General features: G+C 32.1%; 1 protein-coding gene across 2 annotated transcripts; it reads right to left on the reverse strand.

Moving 5' to 3' along the window:
* Positions 1-1,166: 1,166 nt before the first annotated feature.
* LOC128181046 (glycoprotein 3-alpha-L-fucosyltransferase A-like) lies at positions 1,167-22,402 on the reverse strand. Of its 2 annotated transcripts, XM_052849300.1 has the most exons (3): positions 22,324-22,389; positions 20,649-20,755; positions 1,167-2,867 (listed from the first exon to the last, which is right to left on the reverse strand). In XM_052849300.1, exon 3 carries the CDS (start codon positions 2,854-2,856, stop codon positions 1,741-1,743), a length of 1,116 nt encoding a protein of 371 aa, XP_052705260.1. In that variant the 5' UTR covers positions 2,857-2,867; positions 20,649-20,755; positions 22,324-22,389; the 3' UTR covers positions 1,167-1,740. The 2 variants fall into 2 exon arrangements, with proteins under 2 accessions (XP_052705260.1, XP_052705261.1); XM_052849301.1 differs by lacking the exon at positions 20,649-20,755 and having other exon boundaries at positions 22,324-22,402.
* Positions 22,403-22,602: the final 200 nt, after the last annotated feature.

Here is a 22,602-nt window from a genome sequence, read left to right on the forward strand (position 1 = left end):
ATGTACTTCTGAATAATATAGATATACATGTATATAGGTATTTACTCGTATTGTTTAAAGTCTGGTACATACATGTATTTGTAATATAGAAGATTGTTTTAGTTTAATTTTAGGTCTTGGTACATGATTGTGTTGCAGATGTTTGATATGTTTTGATTTATGGTCCTGGTACTTAATTGTATTGCAGATGTTTGGTTAATGTGCATTGATTAGAATAGCATGTACCTTAGTTCATATTCAAATGACTTTCATTGAACAGTTTCTTTAAATTGGTTATCTGTCTTATACGTTTTGCAGAATTATTTTTGGCAGGTGGACTCTTTATTTGAAAGCGCTCAGGATCCATCTCTTTTGAAGCTTGCAGAGACCTTACCGAATTACTGCCTAAAGTCAAAAGCCGAAAATACAGTATAAAAAAAATCACACTTCAAAAACCAAGGGCTGTAAAACTTTAAAACCAACCATTGATAATTTACCAGCCCATGATGTACGTGCAACATTATATTAAGCTTATCTTGCAAACACTTTTGGTTCTTCTTCGAATATAGAAAAAGCTTCTTATACAATAGCATGGGCTCATGACATAGCTGGATTACCTAGTCCTTGTGATTCCACCTTTGTTAAGTTTGTGAAAGAAGGTTGTATCAGAGAACATAGTCACCCCGTCGTTAAGAGAGAACCAATTCCATCGGATATATTGTTTATTGTGTTTGAAAAGTTTAGAAAGAGTGGTGGAACAGTATATAACCTTCGAACCTGTTGTATTTTGTCCTTTAGGATATGCCGATTGTTTGCGTTTTTCCGAAATTGAAAACATAAGAAAGTCACCTTTAGTTTCTAGTGACTCTTATTAGACATTGTTTATAGCAAAAAGCAGAACAGATGTTTTACGAACAAGGCTCTTCTCTATGTATATCCCGTACAAACTGTTCTATTTATCCTGAAGCAATGCATCTTCAATATTTACTGTCATCAGATATTGATGAAAAGTCGGAAGATTTATTTTTAGGTAAGTTACATTTTGCAAGAAAAATTAGCATACAAGCTTAAAAATAATATAAAAAACCGTATAATAAAAGTTCAATTTGATCCCATAATTTCTGGTACAATAAAATGTTACATATTGTTATGTTATTTTTTAGAGGTGTTGAAGTTAAATATATTGTTCACCTTTTTATTTGTTTTATTTGCACTCACTGGCAGTATATGACGTCAGAAGTGACATTATTTCTTATAATTCAATCAAAATCAGCCAAAAATTGACATTTTTCTAATATTTTTATGAATGGGAAATATAGAGCGCATGCATGATCAAGGAAATTTTTTTTATCACTTATTAGCCTTGGCTAGATACATCTCTGGTTAAAATACTTTGTTTGTACAAGCACGCGCTCTATGTCTTCTGAAATGTATGCTACAAATGCAAAAATGGCGGGAAAAGGTTGTCTTTACGATGTCATATTTCTAAATTGTGGGCAGTTGAATCAAAATGAACATTATGTAAAAACTACACATATATATCTGTACAAAGAAATGAAAGAATTACAGTAAATTGACGATGATCATTTTTGGGGGCCATTTTAGGCCCATATCAAATAAAGTCCTTTCGAGCATCAAATCGTTTTATTAATAAATTCAGGGAATTAGCGATTAATTAAAATGTTAGAAATAATAAAGAAACTATAAGGATGAGTTCATGATGTTAGTGAGAGTTTTCCCTCCAAATGTTTACAAGAACTGTTAACATTCATTTTTAAACACGTCAATCACTTTCGGTTTTGTTATTATGTTTCTACCCTTTAGTTGATCTAGCTTTTTGCAAGCAGAACACATTGACTCGCGAAATATTTCAGAGTTATTTAAAGAACCATATTTATCTTTTTCTCTCAGATATTGAGTATATAATTTTTCACTGGATCCAATTTCTTTAAGTTTTTTGGCCAATTTTTCCGGAGACGTAAAATCGAAAGTGTTTATGAAAGTTCCCTTTGGTAAATATTCACGTGCTTGAGGTGGACCATTTACAACTGGTATGATGCTCAAATTGTATTGATAGAAGTTAAATACTTTTTCTGTGGAGTAATCTCTACAAATATTATTCTCGAAGGAGAAATAAAACTTATAATCCCTAGAGAAATTCTTCAAACAATCATTCATAGCAGGAGTTCGAGTCCCACACTTCTTCTTCCCACACGATCCAAACGTGTCAATATCTATGTACTTCTGTAATTTTTCAATATATTCTTTACGACGAGATGGGACAGGGCAGTGACCAGACATCCAAACACCGAATTTTGTCTTCTGTCGAAAAACCTCAGAATAATTTCTATGTATACTTTTGTCCAGTCTTATAATTTTGCCATATGGTCTTGAAACGTCAGCATTTCTACGATAAGACATGGTCCATTCGAATTTATAGTCCCAAGCGCTATTTGGCCAATGTGTGAATGCTTTGTTTTCCAGAGTATTGAAAATCCAGACTTGAGATGTATTCCTCATGGGAGGAGTTCTTGGCAGAGTTGAATGAGTGAAGATAACACCACTACTTCTAATTATATCAGAATTAACAGTTGATAATATACAGGTAGATCTAAAATTGCTACACTTGTTCGCTTGAAAATATGTCACTGAAGACTTTAAATAAAATGGAAGGTTGTACCACAAGATTACCAAAGTTTTGTTATTGATGGAATTTGATTCACCATTAAATGAAGTAGTTTGTGTGTCACTGTTCTTTATATGTGGATGAACATCAGTGAAATATATTTTTTCTGACGATGAAAAATATCCCAGAATAAAAACAAGAAGCATACCCGTGATACCAAACACAAGTAACGCCAGATTGGTAGGCTTCATGCTTGAAGAACCTAAAGAAAAACAAATAATGTAAGTTATTGAAGAAATATTTTTAAGAGATGCTCCTCATGGTCATCTACACAGCTAATTAAATGGCAAAAAAAAATCATTCGTTAAACAAACATAGGCGATTTGAGAATTATATTCTTGTAAGTAAAGGTAGGTTTGTAATAAGTATGAAACATCATTCATTATACTTTTTACTATATCCATCTTAGGTGGTATCGGACATTTCAATATTATGACGTTCTTCCTATCAAAAGACACAATAAAATCAAGTTTATGCTTTTTTTCTTACCCAAAGTTGCTATTTAACAGCGTAAAACAATGTGTTACAGCTTTTACTGGGAATCTAAAAGTTATTAGTCCGAATCCCTCGATGGCTTTAATTAGGGTCTTCCGTCTTCAGCGGAAGACCCTACTATTATTCTATTGTTTCTATTTCACTTTTCTTATTATGAAGGTCTTCCGTTTCCAACGGAAGACCGTATTGTTTTCGTTCGGTTTCTTTTTCCCTATTCTTTTTTTTTTCTTAAAAACTACTTGGCCGATTTACGTGAAACTTTCCGATCTGATAGATAATGCTCTGAACCTTATTGGAATTTTTTTTAATCGGTACGTTACCTCCGGTTTTGAGATATTAACAATTCAACGATTTTTAGAGGGTGGGCTTGTCCACGAAGGATCTCATAAACTAAAAAAGATTTTGAGTTCAAAATTTCAGGAATGATAGTCAAAAGAATGTAGATTTGCAATAGGGCATTTATAATTGTTCAGCGCAAAAAGCGCAGAAGCACGTCAGGGCTCCAAAAATGAAATTAAAAAAGTGTTGTGATTTTGCATGGTTTTCTTACTTTATCTTTTTTCTCGGAAATATTTTGTTAAGACATGTAGAACAAAAAAGATTTATGCTTAAAAGATCTTTCATTTGACATCAAGAAAAAGGGGCTGGCCTTTCTTGAAAAGTAAGTTCTTGAAAGTAATCGCTCTGTAACTAAAAAATGGTTAAGATTTCAATACGGCTGTCGCTGCAAAAGTTGTTCATTATGATCTTATTAATGCCCTAACAATAATATTTTGTTCGGTTATTGCGTAATATGAGAGTAAAAAGCTTGTTACCATGTATATGTGTTTTATTTGACAAATAAACGTGGTATTTGTGCGTATAACTGACATAATGGGTACCAGTTAACATACGGAAAGTGTTTAAACAGTTTAGTTATTTCTAGTGAGCACATTATGGATAAAAAATAAATGCTTCTATGCAATGCATTTGAGTCGCATTTAAAATCTAGCTATATTCCGAGCTGTGTATGTGAACATCTTTGCCCGCGGCCGAGGAAACAGGTCGCGGCAGGACTAGCGAGCGGTCTACCGTTATCCAATACACAACATTTGTGCCTGGCTGTAATGCACACATGTGTTTATTTTATGTAGCTGTAAACACAAAGATACCATTACCTACGAAGTAATGCTGTTTTGGCCTCGTTATTAAAAAAAATATATAGATAGTATGACTGTCAATGAAATAAGGCGTTCATTGTGATCTTGTATATGTCATAAAATAGTGTTATTGTTGGAAAATAAAATTCAGTTATTAAACTGAAAACATTTCAATCCCAGCACGTTGAGGGTACATTTACATAACACGGGCTGGGAGACGCCGCGCAAGTGGACAGCCGATTCGCTGTAGTCTAGGACACAGAGAGAGAGAGAGAATTAAGCAGGGTGTAGAAAGTAACAGTTGAAATATATTTAATGAAAAGCGTTCGAGAAAAGGCAACTTAAGTGGTACAAGGATTGTGAACATTTCAGCGTGGTTTACACAAGGGGGTAACACGACTACGAGTTTTGACAGATTTGGCGACAAAGAGTTAAAAGGAGATTGATACAAACAAAAGTGCAATTATATATTAAAAGAGATAAAAAATAATTAATCTATGTTTGCCATAAATACAAAATTTTATCATAAGAATATTTTAACATTTAGATCCGCTGGATATTTCCATTTCCCTTCAATGTTAGGTGCCTATTTAAGTTGCATGTTCCGATTTGTCGGCCATTACAGTATCAAATAATTTTCCATGCAAACCAAATGAATGATCTTACAAAGTTATAGACGTATTTACACGGAATTGCTCTCCTTTTAACGTTTGAAATACTCAAAGTAATTTTAAAAAATTGGGTATACAAAAAAAAATACATCATGTTAATGTTTAGAAAAGAAAACCGTTTGGTTTCATCTTTCGAATGATTGGTTTTATTCATTCTGCATGTTTAGCATCGATTATAAACAACGTAAACTTAAAAACTATTAATCATTAAATGTACACTGCTTTATTTTTGTTCTTTTGAATAGTCATGCTGTATATTTTATATGTTATGATAGATCATATAAAAAGGAAAGATGTCAAAGTCGTAATACAAGCATACTAGCTTCGACATAAGGAGCTAGTCTAAACATAAGGCGAAATATTTTGTAAATAGATTTGTACATTGTACAGCAAACCTTGTCTCAGAGGGGGGTTCTAAAAAATTGGCCGGATAAGGCGGTTTAGAGGACATTGTTGCAAATTAATTAGTATTAAATGCAGTAGGTCTCGATCGTGCATATTCTTGTAAAATTTTCAATTCTTCTGAAATATATTAGATTTCATCGATTTTATTAACGGTACCAATTTTCATTTTAATTTTTTTCGGAAAACCCGGGCAATAAATCCATTACGGAATACATACGATTGAAATACTTTTTCAATCAAATTATCTTTATTGATAAATTCAAAAACATTCGATCCCTGAAAAGTGCACGCCTAACCAGAAGTTGTTAAACAAGCATTAACAAGTCAACGGATGGCTGAAATACCTAATGGCGAGAATTGTTTTGATGCAGGGAACAATGGATACATAATAATAAGAATGAGAATCTTATAAAAAAAAATTGAGCATTTTGACAGAGTAATATGCAACTCTGTATGTGTAACCATGCAACGGGGATAACAAACGATATCGGCAGTCTTACTCCCGCAGTATCCTGAATCACGGCCTAAAAAAATGGGATGAACTATAACCTAATTATCTAATTTTGGCAAAAATGCGTATTTTATATAACAAGACTTAACGGTATAAACTGAAATGAGTTGCTAGTTTGGATCTATATTCACATTTGTTTAAATCAATAGCAACGACAGAAAAATTGGTCGATAAATTAATTGAGCATTAACTATCTTGCAGAAGGCCGATCAATCGATAAATGGCCGGGAGATAACTCTTACTAATTATTATCAGTGAGTTTTTTTCATAACGCCGGTTTACAGAATAGGCAGGATCCGGATTGCACAACATTTTAAACAAAAATGAAAGGAAAATGTCAAAATAATGTCGCCGGATTGGACAGCATTCTGGAATACACATATCCGGATTCAACGAGGTTCAACATGTACATTATTTTTTTTTTTTATTGAAATGTGACTTAATTTACGGGAAAAAACTACTGCAACGTATATTATTGCCAACATACTTAGCCTGTTTAAACCATCGTTTAGTAGCGTACACTTATTTTATTGAAAATCGGGACTAAGCAGCTTTAACATTAAGATTTACATGTGTAAGAGACGTTCTTTGTCACGTGCATGATCCTGTTGTCCTTTCTGATATATTTTATTTTTTTCAAATAAAATATACAACATGACTACATCTTTTCACGACATAATCATCACATCATTAAAGTTCTTTTCCCCTTTCTCATAACTTTGTGGGAAACTTTGGAATTCAACATTACATGTTTGGAGTATTCATGATGTTGTCCCTGTGTATGGTAATGGCCCAGGCAAATCAAGTGGATCCGTCTTCTCACAATGTGGTACAGCGAATCAACTATGGTGTCATTTTTCAAGAACAGTCAAACATGATGTTAGCTCAAGAGTACTGGCTGCATACTTTTCATATTCCGTTGCCTGCTAGATTTAAGGTCAATAAGGTTCCATTTTGTTCACTTAGTACTACTCACAGTATTACTTCTTGTTTACTACTCAACAACTTGGCTAACTTTATCCATGGTTTGCATGAGGAAACTCTTTTACAGTTTAATGAAACTATTAAATCTATTCATAACATGATCCCTCAAACTAAAATTACAAGCAATCAACGTCAAACACGCGCTTTGTTACCCTTTATTGGTTGTTTGTCAAAAAGTATTTTTGGTACAGCAACCATGGATGACGTTGATATTTTGTCTGGTCATATTAATGCTTTGAATCGAAAAACAGAGAAATTAGCTGAAGCTTTAGAACAACATGGTGCTCATCTTTCCTCTTTTATATCACTAACCGATAAACGTATGAAAAATTTAGTGCATGGAATCAAGGCTAATTCCGACTATATAACCAGTGTAGCAACCTCTTTTAACAACAAATTGTTTGATCTTGAGTCTGCTTTCACTAATGTCTCTGAAATCCTCATTAATCAGGTTAATCAAGCTTCTTTACTTAGAACAAATTTTGCAAAGTTAGAAAATGCAGTAGAAAGTCTCTTAGAAGGAAAAATTAGCCCATTTTTGATTCCAAAACACATTTTGGCAGAGGTCCTCTCAAGTATTCGGCATAAACTTCGAAAGTCATACCAAAAATTTTATTTGATTTAATTGGATTCTTCATTTTATTACTCAAGTAATAAATTCCTTTTTGCTCGTCACAATAATGATTTGTTTGTAACAGTGAAATTTCCTATTTCCTCTCAGAGACTTCCACTGAAGCTATACAAAGTAATCAGTCTACCTGTACCAACTTCAGAAAATGTCACCTCTAAGATGCAACCAACCCAACTTTTGTCACTGTCAGATTATTTTGCAATTACCCCTCATCATGATTATTTTTTGTCTTTAAATTCTCAGGATTTGTCTGATTGTGTTCATGGCACCTCAATTTTTTGTTTCTCTAATTGGCCTCAATCCCCAATAACTGTTCCTGATTGTACCATGGCGTTATTTGCAAACAATGTTCAACAGGTTAAGGAATTGTGTAATTTTAGGTATCTTCAAAAGGTGTTAAATTCTATTATTATAGAATTGTCTTCTACTTCGGTTTTATTGTACAATACACCTACAGTTGTTCTTGATTGTCCCAGTGAAAAGAGGGTTTTGAAAGGTTGTGTTTTTTGTATATTCCATATTCCCTGTAGATGTTCGTTGTCTACAGAAACATTGTTTTTCGCACCACGTTTGGTCAGTTGTTATGAGAAGATATCAAATTTTTCTGTTGTTCATCCTGTAAATTTAGCCCTTTTGCAACAATTCTTTGATGAACCTTCCCTACAACAAATATATGGAAACACCTTCTTCCCGACCCCTATAAATATGTCTATCCCAGAATTCATCTTTTACAATCATACAATGCATGATGTTTTAGCCAATGACCACAAAGCTCATTTAAATCTTAAGAAAATAGCTAATGCAGTTAAGAAGGATCAGAAAATTTTTAAGTCTCTTGCTGAACCCATGCTAGACGGTCATATTGAAATTCCTCAAGAATGGCCTAATACTTCAGATATCATTACCTTAGCTTCTCTAAGTTTAGCAGGTATATGTTTTGTGTTATGTATTGTATTATGTATCAAGGTGAGGAAAATTTGTACCACCTTGTTAATTTTGAAGGAGGTGCACCATGCATCTTCTCAAAATGTCCCTTCATTTATATATAGAAAGCCCAGTAATGAAGCAGCTCTTAAAGAGACTTCTGATGTATTTATTGAATTAACTTGGGTACATGCTTCGGTCATCATATCGGTCATTGTTTTGGTTATCCTTTTAATTGTACTATATCTATTGTACAAATCTAAGTCGCAGAAAGGGTCAATTATAGCACTAGAGTTAACCTCCGGTGGAAACTTTGTTATAGTTCCTATTACCCGTTTATCACTCTGTCCTTCATACTATGTCATAACCAAACCAATCACTTCTGATGTTTCAGTATCAAATTTTCCGTCTTGTAAAGTAATTACTAAATGGTCCGAGTTCTCTGTTACAGATAAACAAACACAAACAACCATACAAATCCCTCACAAATTTTCTGTCAATCCGTTCTTACATTACAAGTTACACAACATTTTAAAACAACCCCTCAGAGCTTACGTAATCATTATTCACAACAAATATGCATTCCACTTGCAATAAATACATTATTATTTTTGGGCAATTTCTTTCAATGACTAAGAAACAAAAAAAGAATTAACTTTGAATTTCTCCTAGTTTCTTTTAGTTTGATAATTTTCATTATTGGATTGGTTAAATGTTAAACAAATTTTTTTTTCTCCAAAATTATCAGAAAAAAAATAAAATCACAAAACGTTACCAGACTTGTCTTCTTTGTTACTAACCAAATTTTGTTTTTTCATATTAACAAGCTTAACAGCATATTTTTTGTGTTTTTTTTCTCTTCTTTTTTTCTTGTATTCAGTCAATTTTTTTTATATAATGTGATGGTATTTTCATGGTTTCGTATATCATTAGAATCAACTCAGGGTTATTGTATATCATTTTTTTTTCTCTTTAAAGAATCACTTATAACATGTATTTTTTTTTACTCCCCTCAATACTTTGCTGTTGTACATTGTTAACTGTAGGTATATATAATAGTCTTTGTTTTATTTTTTTTCTCTTGGTTATATACCAGTGTAATGTTTCACCTTGCTCCTCTTAACCTCTTTTTTTGGTTTATTCTCTTTTACTACAGTAACTATGCTTGAAATTTGAGCTTTCGAGGACGAAAGTAATTGGAGCAAGGGGAAAGTAGTCATGTTGTATATTTTATTTGAAAAAAATGAAATATGTCAGAAAGGACAGATATGCTTATTAACAGTCTATGTGTGTTTAATTAAATATATATGAGTTAAATTGTTTTGTGTAGAATATTAGTAGAGGAATTTTTAGTCATAGTTTGTTGGATAAAGTAGAGTAGTAAATTTGTTGTATTGATCTCAATATTTTGTTCAGGTTTATGGTTTACAGCAATGTTCACATTTATTGCATTTTTCTTTTAATTCAAAATTCATTACAAAATGTTGAATATAATGTTTACTTTAAAAGTCGTTTTCGGCATATCCAACAGTTGCAGTTTTTTTTTGTACAAAGCAACGCTGTTCAAAGTAAATACCTAAAGGTTGTCTAATTACTTATCAAAACTTATCCTGTTAGGTATGCGGAGTAACAAGGTCACAAAAATGTCGTATTATGTAATTTATTAGTCCGACGACCAAGTTAATTTACATATGGGTGTTACGGTGTTTATAATTGTTATTAAGGTTTCCTTTTATCATTTTTACATAGTGTCAAGATCAAGATGTGCTCAGGTGTCAGCAGATTTTTCTTTGTTAGGGGATTAACTACGTTAACTTAATTATTTCTTTATGACCAGTGTCCATAGATCAGGGTCACGTGGGTTAATTTTTAATTACCAAAATTGTGTCCGAACAAAGAATCTAAATTTTGATTGGCTGAAATAGATCAGGGAAGCCCAGGTCTCCGATTGAGATGGCGTACCCTACCTTGGTCATTCTAATCGGAGACCTGCAACAATAAACATCATCTTTTAATTGTCTAAAGGCTTCCCTGTTCTGATTTCAGGTAAAATATGGTTTATGTTACTTCTTTTTAATTTAAAGTTTATTTTAAAAGTTTAATCATTTCTATATTTTTAAATGCATAAAAGTTTTTCATGACATTTTCAAGTTTAATGTGTTTGTAAGAAATTTGTCTAAGTTAAAGTTTTGATTTACTTCATTAATTTTCTAAGTCGAGCTATATTTGATTTAAACCTTGTTTTTCTATTTGAAATTGTTAACTTTAGTTACAATTCTGTCTTAGTCTATGAATTCATTATTTTAATCAGTTAATTATAGTTATTTTTGTTTATTGATTCATAACTGACACCTGCGGACCTTGCACTTTATTTCTTCTTACAAACTCGGAAATAGTTATTCCGTTGTTGGTTCTTGAGTTTAAAATTGGTTTACTGCACAGCGATGCAACAGTTAACTTTTATATCGTAAGTTATTACTTTAAATACTTAATTGATCCTTATTTAAAGGAATACTCAGGTAAATTTATGCATTGTTTGAATTACCGCTTCGTTGGTGTAAAGCCTCGTTCATTAGATTAACTGTTGACTCAATTTACTTCTATAAGTTCGAATTTCCTCGACAATTGTTTACCTTAACTTTTATTAATGAAAATGTCATTGTTTATATTTTTTATACAGAGTGAGTGTTTTTATTTTGTTTAATCACTCTGATAGTCACCAGTGTTAGGTAGGCTAGGGCACCCACCTTTGTAATGCGTAATGCAGATAGTGTCATAATTTTTATTGTTCCTGGTGACTAATATTATGTTCACATTCTAATCGGAGACCTGCAACAATAAACATCATCATTTAATTGTCTAAAGGCTTCCCTGTTCTGATTTCAGTGCAATCGTCCCAAACCTTTTGGACTGGACATTGCAAAACGGGTCCTCACACTGCAAGCGAGTTATAGAATCCCCCCTATACAAGCGTAGTCAAAAACACGACACGACACTGTACATGAATTATTTTCAATACATGTTTATTCTAAAAAAAAGAAAAAAAAAGGGGGTCACCAATTCCATTCACAACTGTTATCATTCATAATCACGAGAGTTAAAGAAAATTTTGAATTAATCTCAACTGTTATGTATCCAAGGAATCTATTGATTTTATCCTGTGTTACGTACAGCCTACTCCGGATATATTGAAATTCAGGGGACCATGCAAATTATTTCAAAATATCTGTATTTCAATATAAGCGAAATTGACTGACGTGAAGCCGCCATTTTTTAAAGCTCAATCCCGATAAGCATAGAAAACCAAACAAATTATTAGATCATCATTTATCTATTACAATATACGGATTACATAGAACATTAGTCCTTGAAAGTTTGATTAAAATTATATCCGAAAGTTTTGTAAGTTTCGTTTTGTTGCTATCTTAAACCTCATCATAATCTCGGATCGCATTCTTTTACGTTTTAGAAAAACGTTAGAGAAAAACCACCACACTCAAACGCTTCAAATATTGCTGAACGGTGCTTGTATATCATCGTTAGTGTACACATGCGATAATCTCAAAATCCTTAGCTATTTCGAATTAAGGCTTTGTTCTTTCATCAATAGCCATAACTAGTTTGTTTTTAGTGTCCGGAGATAAGGTATTTCTTTCCTGTGGGGTTTCCATATTACGTCAAGCCTCAATACATCTGTATTCGTAAAAACAAAAAATTAAAGTGAATAAATTTTACTTTTTAATAAAAGTATAAAAACACACATGAGGAGAACTTATCAATTCACACCTTTGTATATCAACCGGTCAGTATGGCATAATTACTGTCACCAACCGTGACGACAGCTGCCAGGGAGAACTTCAATATAACCGTTATAAAATCAACTAATTATCACCTTTGGGGACTAATCAGTGGCTTCAATATAAGCGATATTTCAAAATAACCGATTTCATTATATCCGTGAAATCAATGCGAATAATATGAGAGGCAAAAACTGGGGATTTATTTCTATTTCAAAATAAGCGGAACTTCAAAATAAGCGAGTTCAATATAAGTGGAGTAAGCTGTAGTTAGGTGATTAGGTTTTAAGGGGTCAAACGTCCAAAATTTTGATTACCCAGATATAATTTGATATTTGATTTTTCATTTGATATCAAGAACAGGGGGCTTGTCTATCAAGTTAGAGGACCAGACGGCTCTAAAGTTGTTCATCATGAGCTCTTTACTGAAAGATAATTTGTGAAAGGTCATAAAAGCAGATATGTTACCTTACAGTTATGTATCCAAGCAATGTAATGATTTTATCATGCGTTATGTAATTATAGGTTTCCAGAGGTCAAATATCAGAAAAATTAATCAGCCATATATCAGAAAAGAAAAATCTTTGGAAATGCAGTATGGAAAAAAGATGCTCAAAATGCTATATTAAACAATATTTAACTTTCAAAATGTCCTTAAACGGCCCTTATAAGGGGATAAGGGATCGGCCCAAAAAACTTTCTCTCACACGGAAATGAATTTCTAAACACTTGTTGAACAAAATGTGTTTAAAGTTAAACGATCTTTCATTTGATATTAAGCAAAAATGGATTGACTCCTCCAATTTAAGGATCAAGATGGGCCTAAGTCTGTTATGTTTTGTGATAGGATAAAAGAGCAAAATTAGGTATAATACGTTTATATATCCTAACAAAATAATGATTTTTTCATGCGTTACCTTAATAGGGATTTTAGGGGTCAGAGGTAAAAAAGTTAAATCTTTTCTCAATTCGAAGAAATGCAAGTATTTTAAAAAAAGCAACGTAAGAGAACTTATAAAAAGCATTACAGGAAAGCACTGGTATTCAACTCTTTTTCCAGATCATGTTTTTTTGTCGAAAATGAAAGCCGATGACGTCATATCACATTCTAAAATCGGACGGAAGACCTCCTCGTTGCTCGCAACAGTTCTTTCTATTCTTTTTTTGTCTTACAAATTTTGTGCAGGCGATTTTTCGAAGATGGCTCATTCGATTTTCTTCAAATTTTAAGGGGTTGATGTGTCGGTATCTGAAGTTTGTACCGCCGTTTCAATTTTTTGATAATCACTTCCGGTCGGAAGTTATCGTCCGTTTACGATTTTTAAAAGTCAATTTTGTCGGCTAGAGATCCAAAAAACGAATAAAGATATATGGCTGAAATTTTCAGTGAAGATAGACATCCACTTAACCTGTTGCAACATGGTCATAAAATCGTCCGCCGTCACTTCCGGTCGTCACCGGAAGGAAAGATAAAAAATCGGTTTTTTCAACTTTTTGCTTTATATATATTTTTCTAGAGACTCTTTCACTGATTAATAATATGTATTTTTTTTTAAAATTGATTGATGCGTTCCCGAGATATTAAGCATCAAATTCCTGAAGCGAGAGTCCGATTAGCTCAGTCGTTACATTGGTGGACATGTGCCCAGGCGACCTGGGTTCAAGCCCTGGGTGCCGAAATTTTTTTTCCTAATTTTTTGGGCGTTAATTTACAATTTAGTCTTAAAAGTGAAGGATTTTATCTCATTTACTCAAAAATTGGACGGAAGACCAACTCGTTGCTCGCAACGAGAACGATCTTTATTTTTATCTTATTTTAACTTTTTTTTGAAATTTAAAAAATCATCATATTTTGTTGTCAAATGCTGAAAAATTTGAAAAATCTAAAATGGTGAAAGAATTTTTTTTATTAAGTTGTACTTCTATCCACACCAATATGGTCAGGTATCCAATACTACTTTAATCTGAATATTGAAGAGAAAGTTATTATGATTTAAGATACACTCGTACACGAGTTCATTAAGAAGTAAAACGGTAAACTTCACCGTGAAGCTATCTTTTATCTCTTGTTCACATCGAACACTGACCTTTGAAGGTTTAAATATCATGACCCTTTTAGATTTTCCAGATTTAAACATAACCAAGTTAATAAGTTGTTTCAAATTAAAAAAAAAATGTTGTTTGACACAAATTTCTGAAAGGCTGTCTAAGACGGGACGTTTTCGTGCAGATCTTACTGTACCATTCATCAAACACAGCAATTATCACTCATCGAGTGCGTTAAAAAATCTTCAACCAAATCTTTTTCAAACCCTTATAGCAAATAAAACGATCATTGTTTCATATTGGGAGGGGTCATTGGGGGCATGTTTTGGGTGTGCAATGCTCTCAAAATGTTTGTGTTTTAGTTATAATACATATTAATATGAGTTAATACATATTGATATGATATCAATGTTTCCTTTGACACAGTATAGTCCATCAGTTTTTATCATCACAATATACATCTTCTACCGACTGTTTGGGGGTGGGTTGGGGGTGGGGGTGGGGTCCGGGATCCCTGATGAAGCTCAGAATTACGTTGACCATAAATACCTATTAAATCACAAAGAATTGTAAAGAGAAAATGCTTATAAAAAGTTCTTTAATTGGTTTGTGGTTGATAATCTCATTGTGTGTACATACATAAAAAGAAAACGACAAGTAATGCTGATATTCATTGGTGAAAAAGGACTGATAAGTTTATTCATTGATTAAAACATAGTCTTCATGCGCGGATCTAGAGGCATTAAAGGTTGGGGGTCAGGGGATTTGTAAATGAAAGTTGCCTACATGTTTATTGGATGTAAGATATTATTTCTTCCCATGATGTTTCATAACAATAACCAGAGAATGTTTTGACATGTAAAATTTGTAAGAAAGTGTGGTTCATAAAATAAGCATTTTGAAATGCAAAAGGTTTGATCACAATATGGGTCTAAATAGAGCGAAACGACGGAAAAATCCTACCTTTTTTACGGCTGATTTTGTTGTCTCTTGGTGTTCTCTGTACAAATTTCGAACGTGTAAATATGACATATTTCTACAATAAAAATGTCGCTTTTTAAAAAAAGATGGAGAGATGACCCAGAAATGACTTTTTATGTACTTTTTCAATTTTTTTTTTTTGGAGGAAAAAAGTCTAGAGATATAACAATGTTGTTTTGAACATTTTTTTTAAACCACGTATCGTTAAGTCTCGTATAGCCCTCTTGTTTGGTCCTGGATTAGTAAATACAACCATGAAGTGTTTTTAGGTTCAAATCCTCTTGGTGATTTAAAATCTTTTTTAACCTTTTTGTTTTGAAATGTATGTTGTTATTACATTATGTTGAATTATAAAATACCGGTATATTCATTTGTCGTTATTGATTTCTGTCGTATTAACAATGTTTTCTGTCCTTATTGACTAGTTTAGTTAAGGAATGAATTCAATATGTGTTTGTATTATACGATATAAAATGGTTTGGGGCAGTTTACACTTTATAAACCGCGAAGCAGTTTATTAAAAGGGTAAACTGTTTCAAACCATTATATATCGTATAAAACTAATAAATATTGAATCCATTGCTTATAAATTTGTTTTACTCTTTATTGTAGATAATAACGGTCATTTGACCTTTAAAATGACGTAAAATTGTACAAAATTCAAACGTAACGTCAGGCGTATTGATACGTTTTTGACGTTAGTCATACTATGATGTAGGCAACATTCTTTATACGATATAAAATAATATTTTAGCCAATTAGAAATTTAAGCGCGTTACAACCAGAATTAAATTGTTATGATATACAATATAGCTGAATTAAAATAGATATGCTTTCACATTTCCTGTATAACTATTTATCGGTTTACCCCTCATTGTCCTTTTTAGACAGCTTGTGATTTTTTTTAATAGTCGGAATGGACATGTACTTCAACTCTCAACATAGTTTGAGTAATCAATTTCCGTTTAAATCTGTACATATAGCATTTCGCGGTTATAGACAGTTAAATCCCAAACCCAATTCAAATGACTGACAACATATACGAGGCCGGCCATTTTGAACATTTAACTTTTTAATCGTAATCTCCCCATAATGAAAAGACGAAACTTTTCATTTTGTCAAAATATCTGCGGTAAATGATTCAGTTTATTTCATATTTCAATCAAAAGAAATTTTATCCATTAATTCACTGAGGGTTTGTATGAATTTCATTTTTTTTAAATATCCTAAAAAAAACATTCCTTTGATTGAGTATTTTCATTTGACGACTGTTATAAAATGATATCGTGATCAATTTCATCGTTATACATTAAATACTTTAAACAAGGTTTATTTACACATGGATACTGAATTGCAATGCTTCATATAAGTGAATTACAAGTGAAATGTACCTCTCTCTCTCTCTCTCTCTCTCTTTCTCTCTCTCTCTCTCTCTCTCTCTCTCTCTCTCTCTTAGTTTCTTTAAACAAATGTTGTGTAAACAAAATGTTTAAACTGTCTGATAAAGATGCAGTAAAATATCTAAGACAAGATCACGGTAAGAACTCTATCCAAATGTTTAATATAAAGTGTCTTATAAAGATGAAGTCAAAAAATATGACAAGATCATCGAAAGAACTTTATCTACCAATCCACTGTTAAAATGAATATATTACAAGCATAGTGTAGGAACATAAGTGCACGGTTTAAGGTAACGCTTTTTGTCAAATCAAATAAAAAAATAGAAAAATAGCTAAGCGATCAGTCGAAGCTTTTAATCAAATGAATGGAAAAGTTAAAAAAAACAACAACAACAATCCGATACGTTATGGTAATAAACTGACACAAGTATAACATGTTGTACTCCTTTTGCAACACGATTTTCAATCAACATTATGATATTCACATTTCAAAATTGAAATGATCAGTGTGTACGAAATACGATCATTAGGACTACAAAGGGGACATGTAGAGGTAGACATACACCTTATGAAAGAAATCTGACCTGAAAATTGATGTCATTGTAAATAAAAGTTTTAAAAAATCATCAGATGATCATCATGAGTTATACTATAAGCACATATTTGGAATTTTACCATACGCATAGATCTCTAATTAAACATTGGTTTCGAATGGTAAGTTAACTCAGTAGAACGACTATTGTATGAATGAACTGTAGCAACGCAATTTGAAAAAATGATACCTTTTTCAAAGTACGTTTAAATCGTCAATTTTAACAGACTTTGATAAGAAATTAATAAGGGTTAATGTCGAAACATTTTTGGTTTACTTTTATATACAATAATTCATTGTTTTAAACTGTTTTGGCTCAATGGAATATATTTAAAAAAGAACCCAATGTATGCTCTGCTAACTTAATAACAGGTTCTCGATTACAACTAATTTACTTTTCCCAAAAGCTTACGTAGTTTGACAATTTAAGCAAAAAAAAGGACTGGGGAGATTTGAATAAAGTTATAAATTAAACTGCATCGCTTAGCAACTGTATTTTCCCTTTTTGAGTATGCAGCAAATGTTGATTTGGTACATTGAGCTATGCCACAAACGAACGGATTTACATATGTTGATAATGGCGATCATTTTTTTTATTATTTAATTCGTGGGGCTAATTTTCGTGGATTGTGACTTTTTTGTTAATTCGTTTGGATATAATTTTGTGGATGCGTTCGTTACTGTTTCAATAACAAAAATAACTGTTTCTAAAATTGTTTTCGTTGAGGATTTAAATTCGTTGGGAAGGGTTACCAACGAATACTACGAAAATTGAGCCACCACGAATTCTAATGCTTCCACAGTATATCAACTGGTCTCCGGTACATGTTCTTATCAACAAAGTTAACATGAGGTAAAAAAGGATAGTTAGTTATGTTAATCAATATAAAAACAATATCATCTTTTTAAAGATGAGTGCGAAAAAACCTACACACCCTATGCTTAATTTTTCGTTTATAATAATCGAATGGTTGTCAATGTAACATTATAATCAAATTTAATGAGTTTTATCAATTATTCAAATACTACTCAAAGCACAAGGCTTCTCATTCTAGAATACTTGAAATTTTATTATTATTCTCTTTTGTTTTTCTTGAAATTTTAAACAACTTGTACCAATTTTGTTAGAATTACAAATGGGAATTTAAGGTCAAAAATTGGGACAATATTAGGAAACTTCCAATTGGGACTGGGGCCTAATTTCGGCACCAAATCAGCCCCTACTCAAAAAAACTAAACAATGTACTACTTTGCCCAGTGTAAACGGCACTACGATCGAAACTCTTGCATATGTGTCTCAATCTCAATATAAACCAGAAAGTTTTAAATGTTGGCAAAATTAAGTCATTTTTGTATAATAAAACTGCTTTAAAATAACTACCTTGGACCTCAAAACTACTGTGAAATGTAAGTCTTCCGCAAGATTGTTTTATTAAATGCTAATTTTATATAAATGCAACAATAGCTTTAGAAGTTAAATTCAAGCGTCAAACGAGGAAATATGTGGTTTATGATAATGAATGTTATCCCTAATACGCAGGTCATATCCCGAATGAATCACCAAACAAAGTATTTCACTGTTTAAGTATCAGTAGCAACATGATATCGTCACTTGCATTAACTATTGCACCGGTAATCATCTTGCCAGTCACATTGCCAATCATCTTATACCTTGAATATATCTTTACACCAGAATGCCAAGCGGTGAATTTTATTTTCATGACCACCCGTATTTCTCATATTTTACATTCATTCAACCTGCATGCCCCTTCTCTGGTAAGTCATGGTCTTTATGCACAGACGTCAAATTCTTTGTTGATTAAAAGTACCTGTGTTTCATTCCTAGGGAATAGGCTTACATATGATCCAAATACAAGATATATCTATCACAACAACATCTCCCATTACAATTAACTTAAATCTGTTTCTTGAATTCAGTCGAGGGCAAATGATCATGATACAATGTTGTGTGTTGTAGAAACAGAGGGACATTAGTGTGTTGGACTGAATTCTGCTTGCGGAGGGTTCAATTTTTTCTTTAGCTCATATGCACAATTATCATCAGTCCACTATAAACATCTAGGGTCTTCTGAAGACATGGTTCACTATAGTCTACCTTTGCAATGATTATAAGAAATGGTTCAAGTTCAAATATGTCATGTATGTTGTCAGGAAGAAGCATTAAGTTCTAGCTTCAATGTCCCATGTCAGCTTCAGACATATTTTTTCATCATATCAAATCTTGGCAACTATGTTGCATTGATCAACTTTTCAAAACATCACTCATTTCCCATAAGATGCCTTCCGTGTGTCACCTACAGACTTATTGCAGCACTTCCAACATGCAGTAATTTAAGTACTCCTTTATATGCAAGCTACTTGTTCATCTCGACTCATCTTCATGCTTTACCTTGTTTCTTGTCAGTAAAAACATCACAGTATGCATCTCATTGCAAGGAATTGAAGCTTAAATATGTACCATAGTACAACCACTCCTGATTTTCACAAATAATCAAGTTGGTAAGGCAGCTACTTCTCCAACCAGACAGGTGGATTCTGCTATTTGACACAAGTTTTTACAGATAATTTCATGCATGGCCACATGCGAAGGCCAGTCACATAGCTACTTTAATTACGATCACATTATCACTGTCCACAGTTTATTCATACTTCAACTCTACAATAGTCTTTTAAGTTACATTATTTCGATTACAATTACATCCCAATTGCAAATTATTAAACCTACTTGGCCTACATACTTCTTCCATCATAATATCTATCACAATCATGTAATTTTCGAGTCATCTTAAAGCAAAAAATCAAACTTTATTTCAGATCATGGTTGTACTAACCATTGCTAGCTCCAATCATACCACATACACATTTACAAGTCAGGATTTATGCATACCCATAACCGACCCTTATTTTAAAACATGTGATGGATAAAATACAACGGGTCGTAATGCCTTTGAGCTTTAATACACTGAATAAAAAATGGTATGAGATTGGGTCAACTTGTACATATAACCCAATCATTTATACAATAGTATTCTAGCTGACTTGCTGACTTACAAAGTCTCGTTAATATTACACCTATTTAACCTTTATGGTTTCATGGATTTAAAAGTTTGACCAAATTTTATAATTATCTATCAACTAATTTTAAACATGTTTAGCATACAATGAGTACATACCCCAACAGATCAATTTTAAGCCATGACCAAAAACGCCAGTCTGTGTTCAGCTGATATCTTTTATAAATAACAGCGTGCCATTATGTTCTGCATAGAAATTTCTTTAAAATAAGTGGTAACAGCCTTAAATCTAAATATAAGCTAAATCCAAAGATATAACCCGAGTACATGTAAACATGTTATATGTGTAAAAAGGTAAAAAAAATTACTCACTCGCACTGGTTGTTAATTTAGTTATTTTTTTGGAATAACTTTCTAAAAATGCGTTTTCCTTATAATGATAGGTACATTCCTTTTATCGTGAGACGCATCTGTTAACTCTGAGAGTATATGAAAAACAAAACAAAAAGACAAATGCACAACGTCAATGAAACACACATTTTCTTGTTATCTGTTATATTGAAAGTTAACGATTTAAGGAAACTATATATTGAATGATAACAATGATCAAAATTTACAATAAACTTAAAAATTCTATCGCATTAAGTGAAAAATGTACTTTGTTCTCTATTCGATAATTGCAAGAACCAACATTGGTTCACGTTTCCTCTTCACAAAAGGAAACGCAACAATCAAGTTTCCTATTTAATTGAGCAATGTAAGCTTTTGAAAAATGCATAAAACATCAAATTTAATCATCTTCTCTGAACACTTCACCTCAACTGATTCTGTTTTGTTATGTTCTTAAAAAAGTATTCTGTTCTAGTAAAGTGTTGCAGAGATTAAACGGTAACAATATCAGAAATAGCTCAAAAGCATTTGATATTATTGAAAAAAATAATCTCCCTGGAGGTCGGTATCCATTTCTATTGTTTTTATAATATGATGCACAGGTTAAAAGGTGAAGGATCTTTGACAACATTAACTGTTTATCACTGAAAAAGCCTCTTTCAAAAAAGAAGATCCAGATGCATATACTTTAACCGCTGAAAATGCCTAATACTTTGTTACCTTACAATTTAGATTTTGAAAATATTTCCATCCATTAAGTATTATTCACTAGTATGTTTCTTAAGTGTAATTTACACCACTATAGTAACTGAAAGGGCTGCAATCTGCAAGCTACATGATCTTATTCTAACTAGTTATATCGATTGGTCAAAACCTTTATCAATCTAAAAGAAATTACAGACTGCGCAAAATAATCAGGATGTCAGACTGAACTCCCATACTTCTTTTGTCTATTCTACTGATGTTAAATTTTAAATTGGAAACCATTGTACCAACAGAAATACGCAAGTCTTCAGTATCAAAATATATTTTGTTTGTTTGTGCTTTGAAATGGTCACAGTATGAATGTTATCTTAGTAGTCTTTAACACGCGATCAAAAAACCTGAACTTTATTTATTTACAACGATTGATAAGCAAGTTCTGCAACTAATACTAATATCTTTCGTTGGCACGGATGTTAGCGAGAATGGGTCATTGGTGTGGGAAGAAGCCGAAGTACCCGGAGAGAACCCACGTGTCCAAACAGGCGACGAAGTTACCGCGATAGACCTTAGAAGGTGGAAGGGACAGGTAACAATAATTTATAAATCGATCTACCGTTAATTAGCCATTTATAATGTCTAAAATAATATCATGTTAGTATTTCTATTGCATTTGTAAGAAATTTACATTTGAATATATGTTTAAATAAAATATCATTTTTAAGATTGTTTTCGTTTAATTTTAATGAATTTGAAATTCATTTGTCTACTTAAAAAGGGTAACCTAGTAGATATATATATATATTTAAGAAGTAGTTATTTGTAATAAGATTCAAAATTTCTCAAATAATTTATTAAACCTAAGATGACTTTTTGCAAACAATTTTTTTTTCTAGATAAATTGAATGGGATTACAATTGTATAAATAATACAGTATATAAGAAAAACAACCTACCTTTAAAGCTTCACAAACATTACAATACACAACCAAATTGATAAAATATAATTTTGGTGTGATTAATGGTTATTAGCCGGAACTTAAATGAATAATCCAAAGCGCAAATTCAGGAAGGAAACGAATAACATGTAGTGACATACTTGTTCTCTGTTCAACTAAGTTACGACTGTGCTGAATTTAGATAATACTAAAACAATTGCAAGTTACATATTTGCTCATACAGATGTGGATTTGATAAACAAAAAGCTTGTTGATGTTTTAAAACCTCTTAACAAA

Source organism: Crassostrea angulata, chromosome 4, assembly GCF_025612915.1.
Source record: "Crassostrea angulata isolate pt1a10 chromosome 4, ASM2561291v2, whole genome shotgun sequence".
In the NCBI taxonomy this organism is placed as follows: Eukaryota; Metazoa; Mollusca; class Bivalvia; order Ostreida; family Ostreidae; genus Magallana; species Magallana angulata.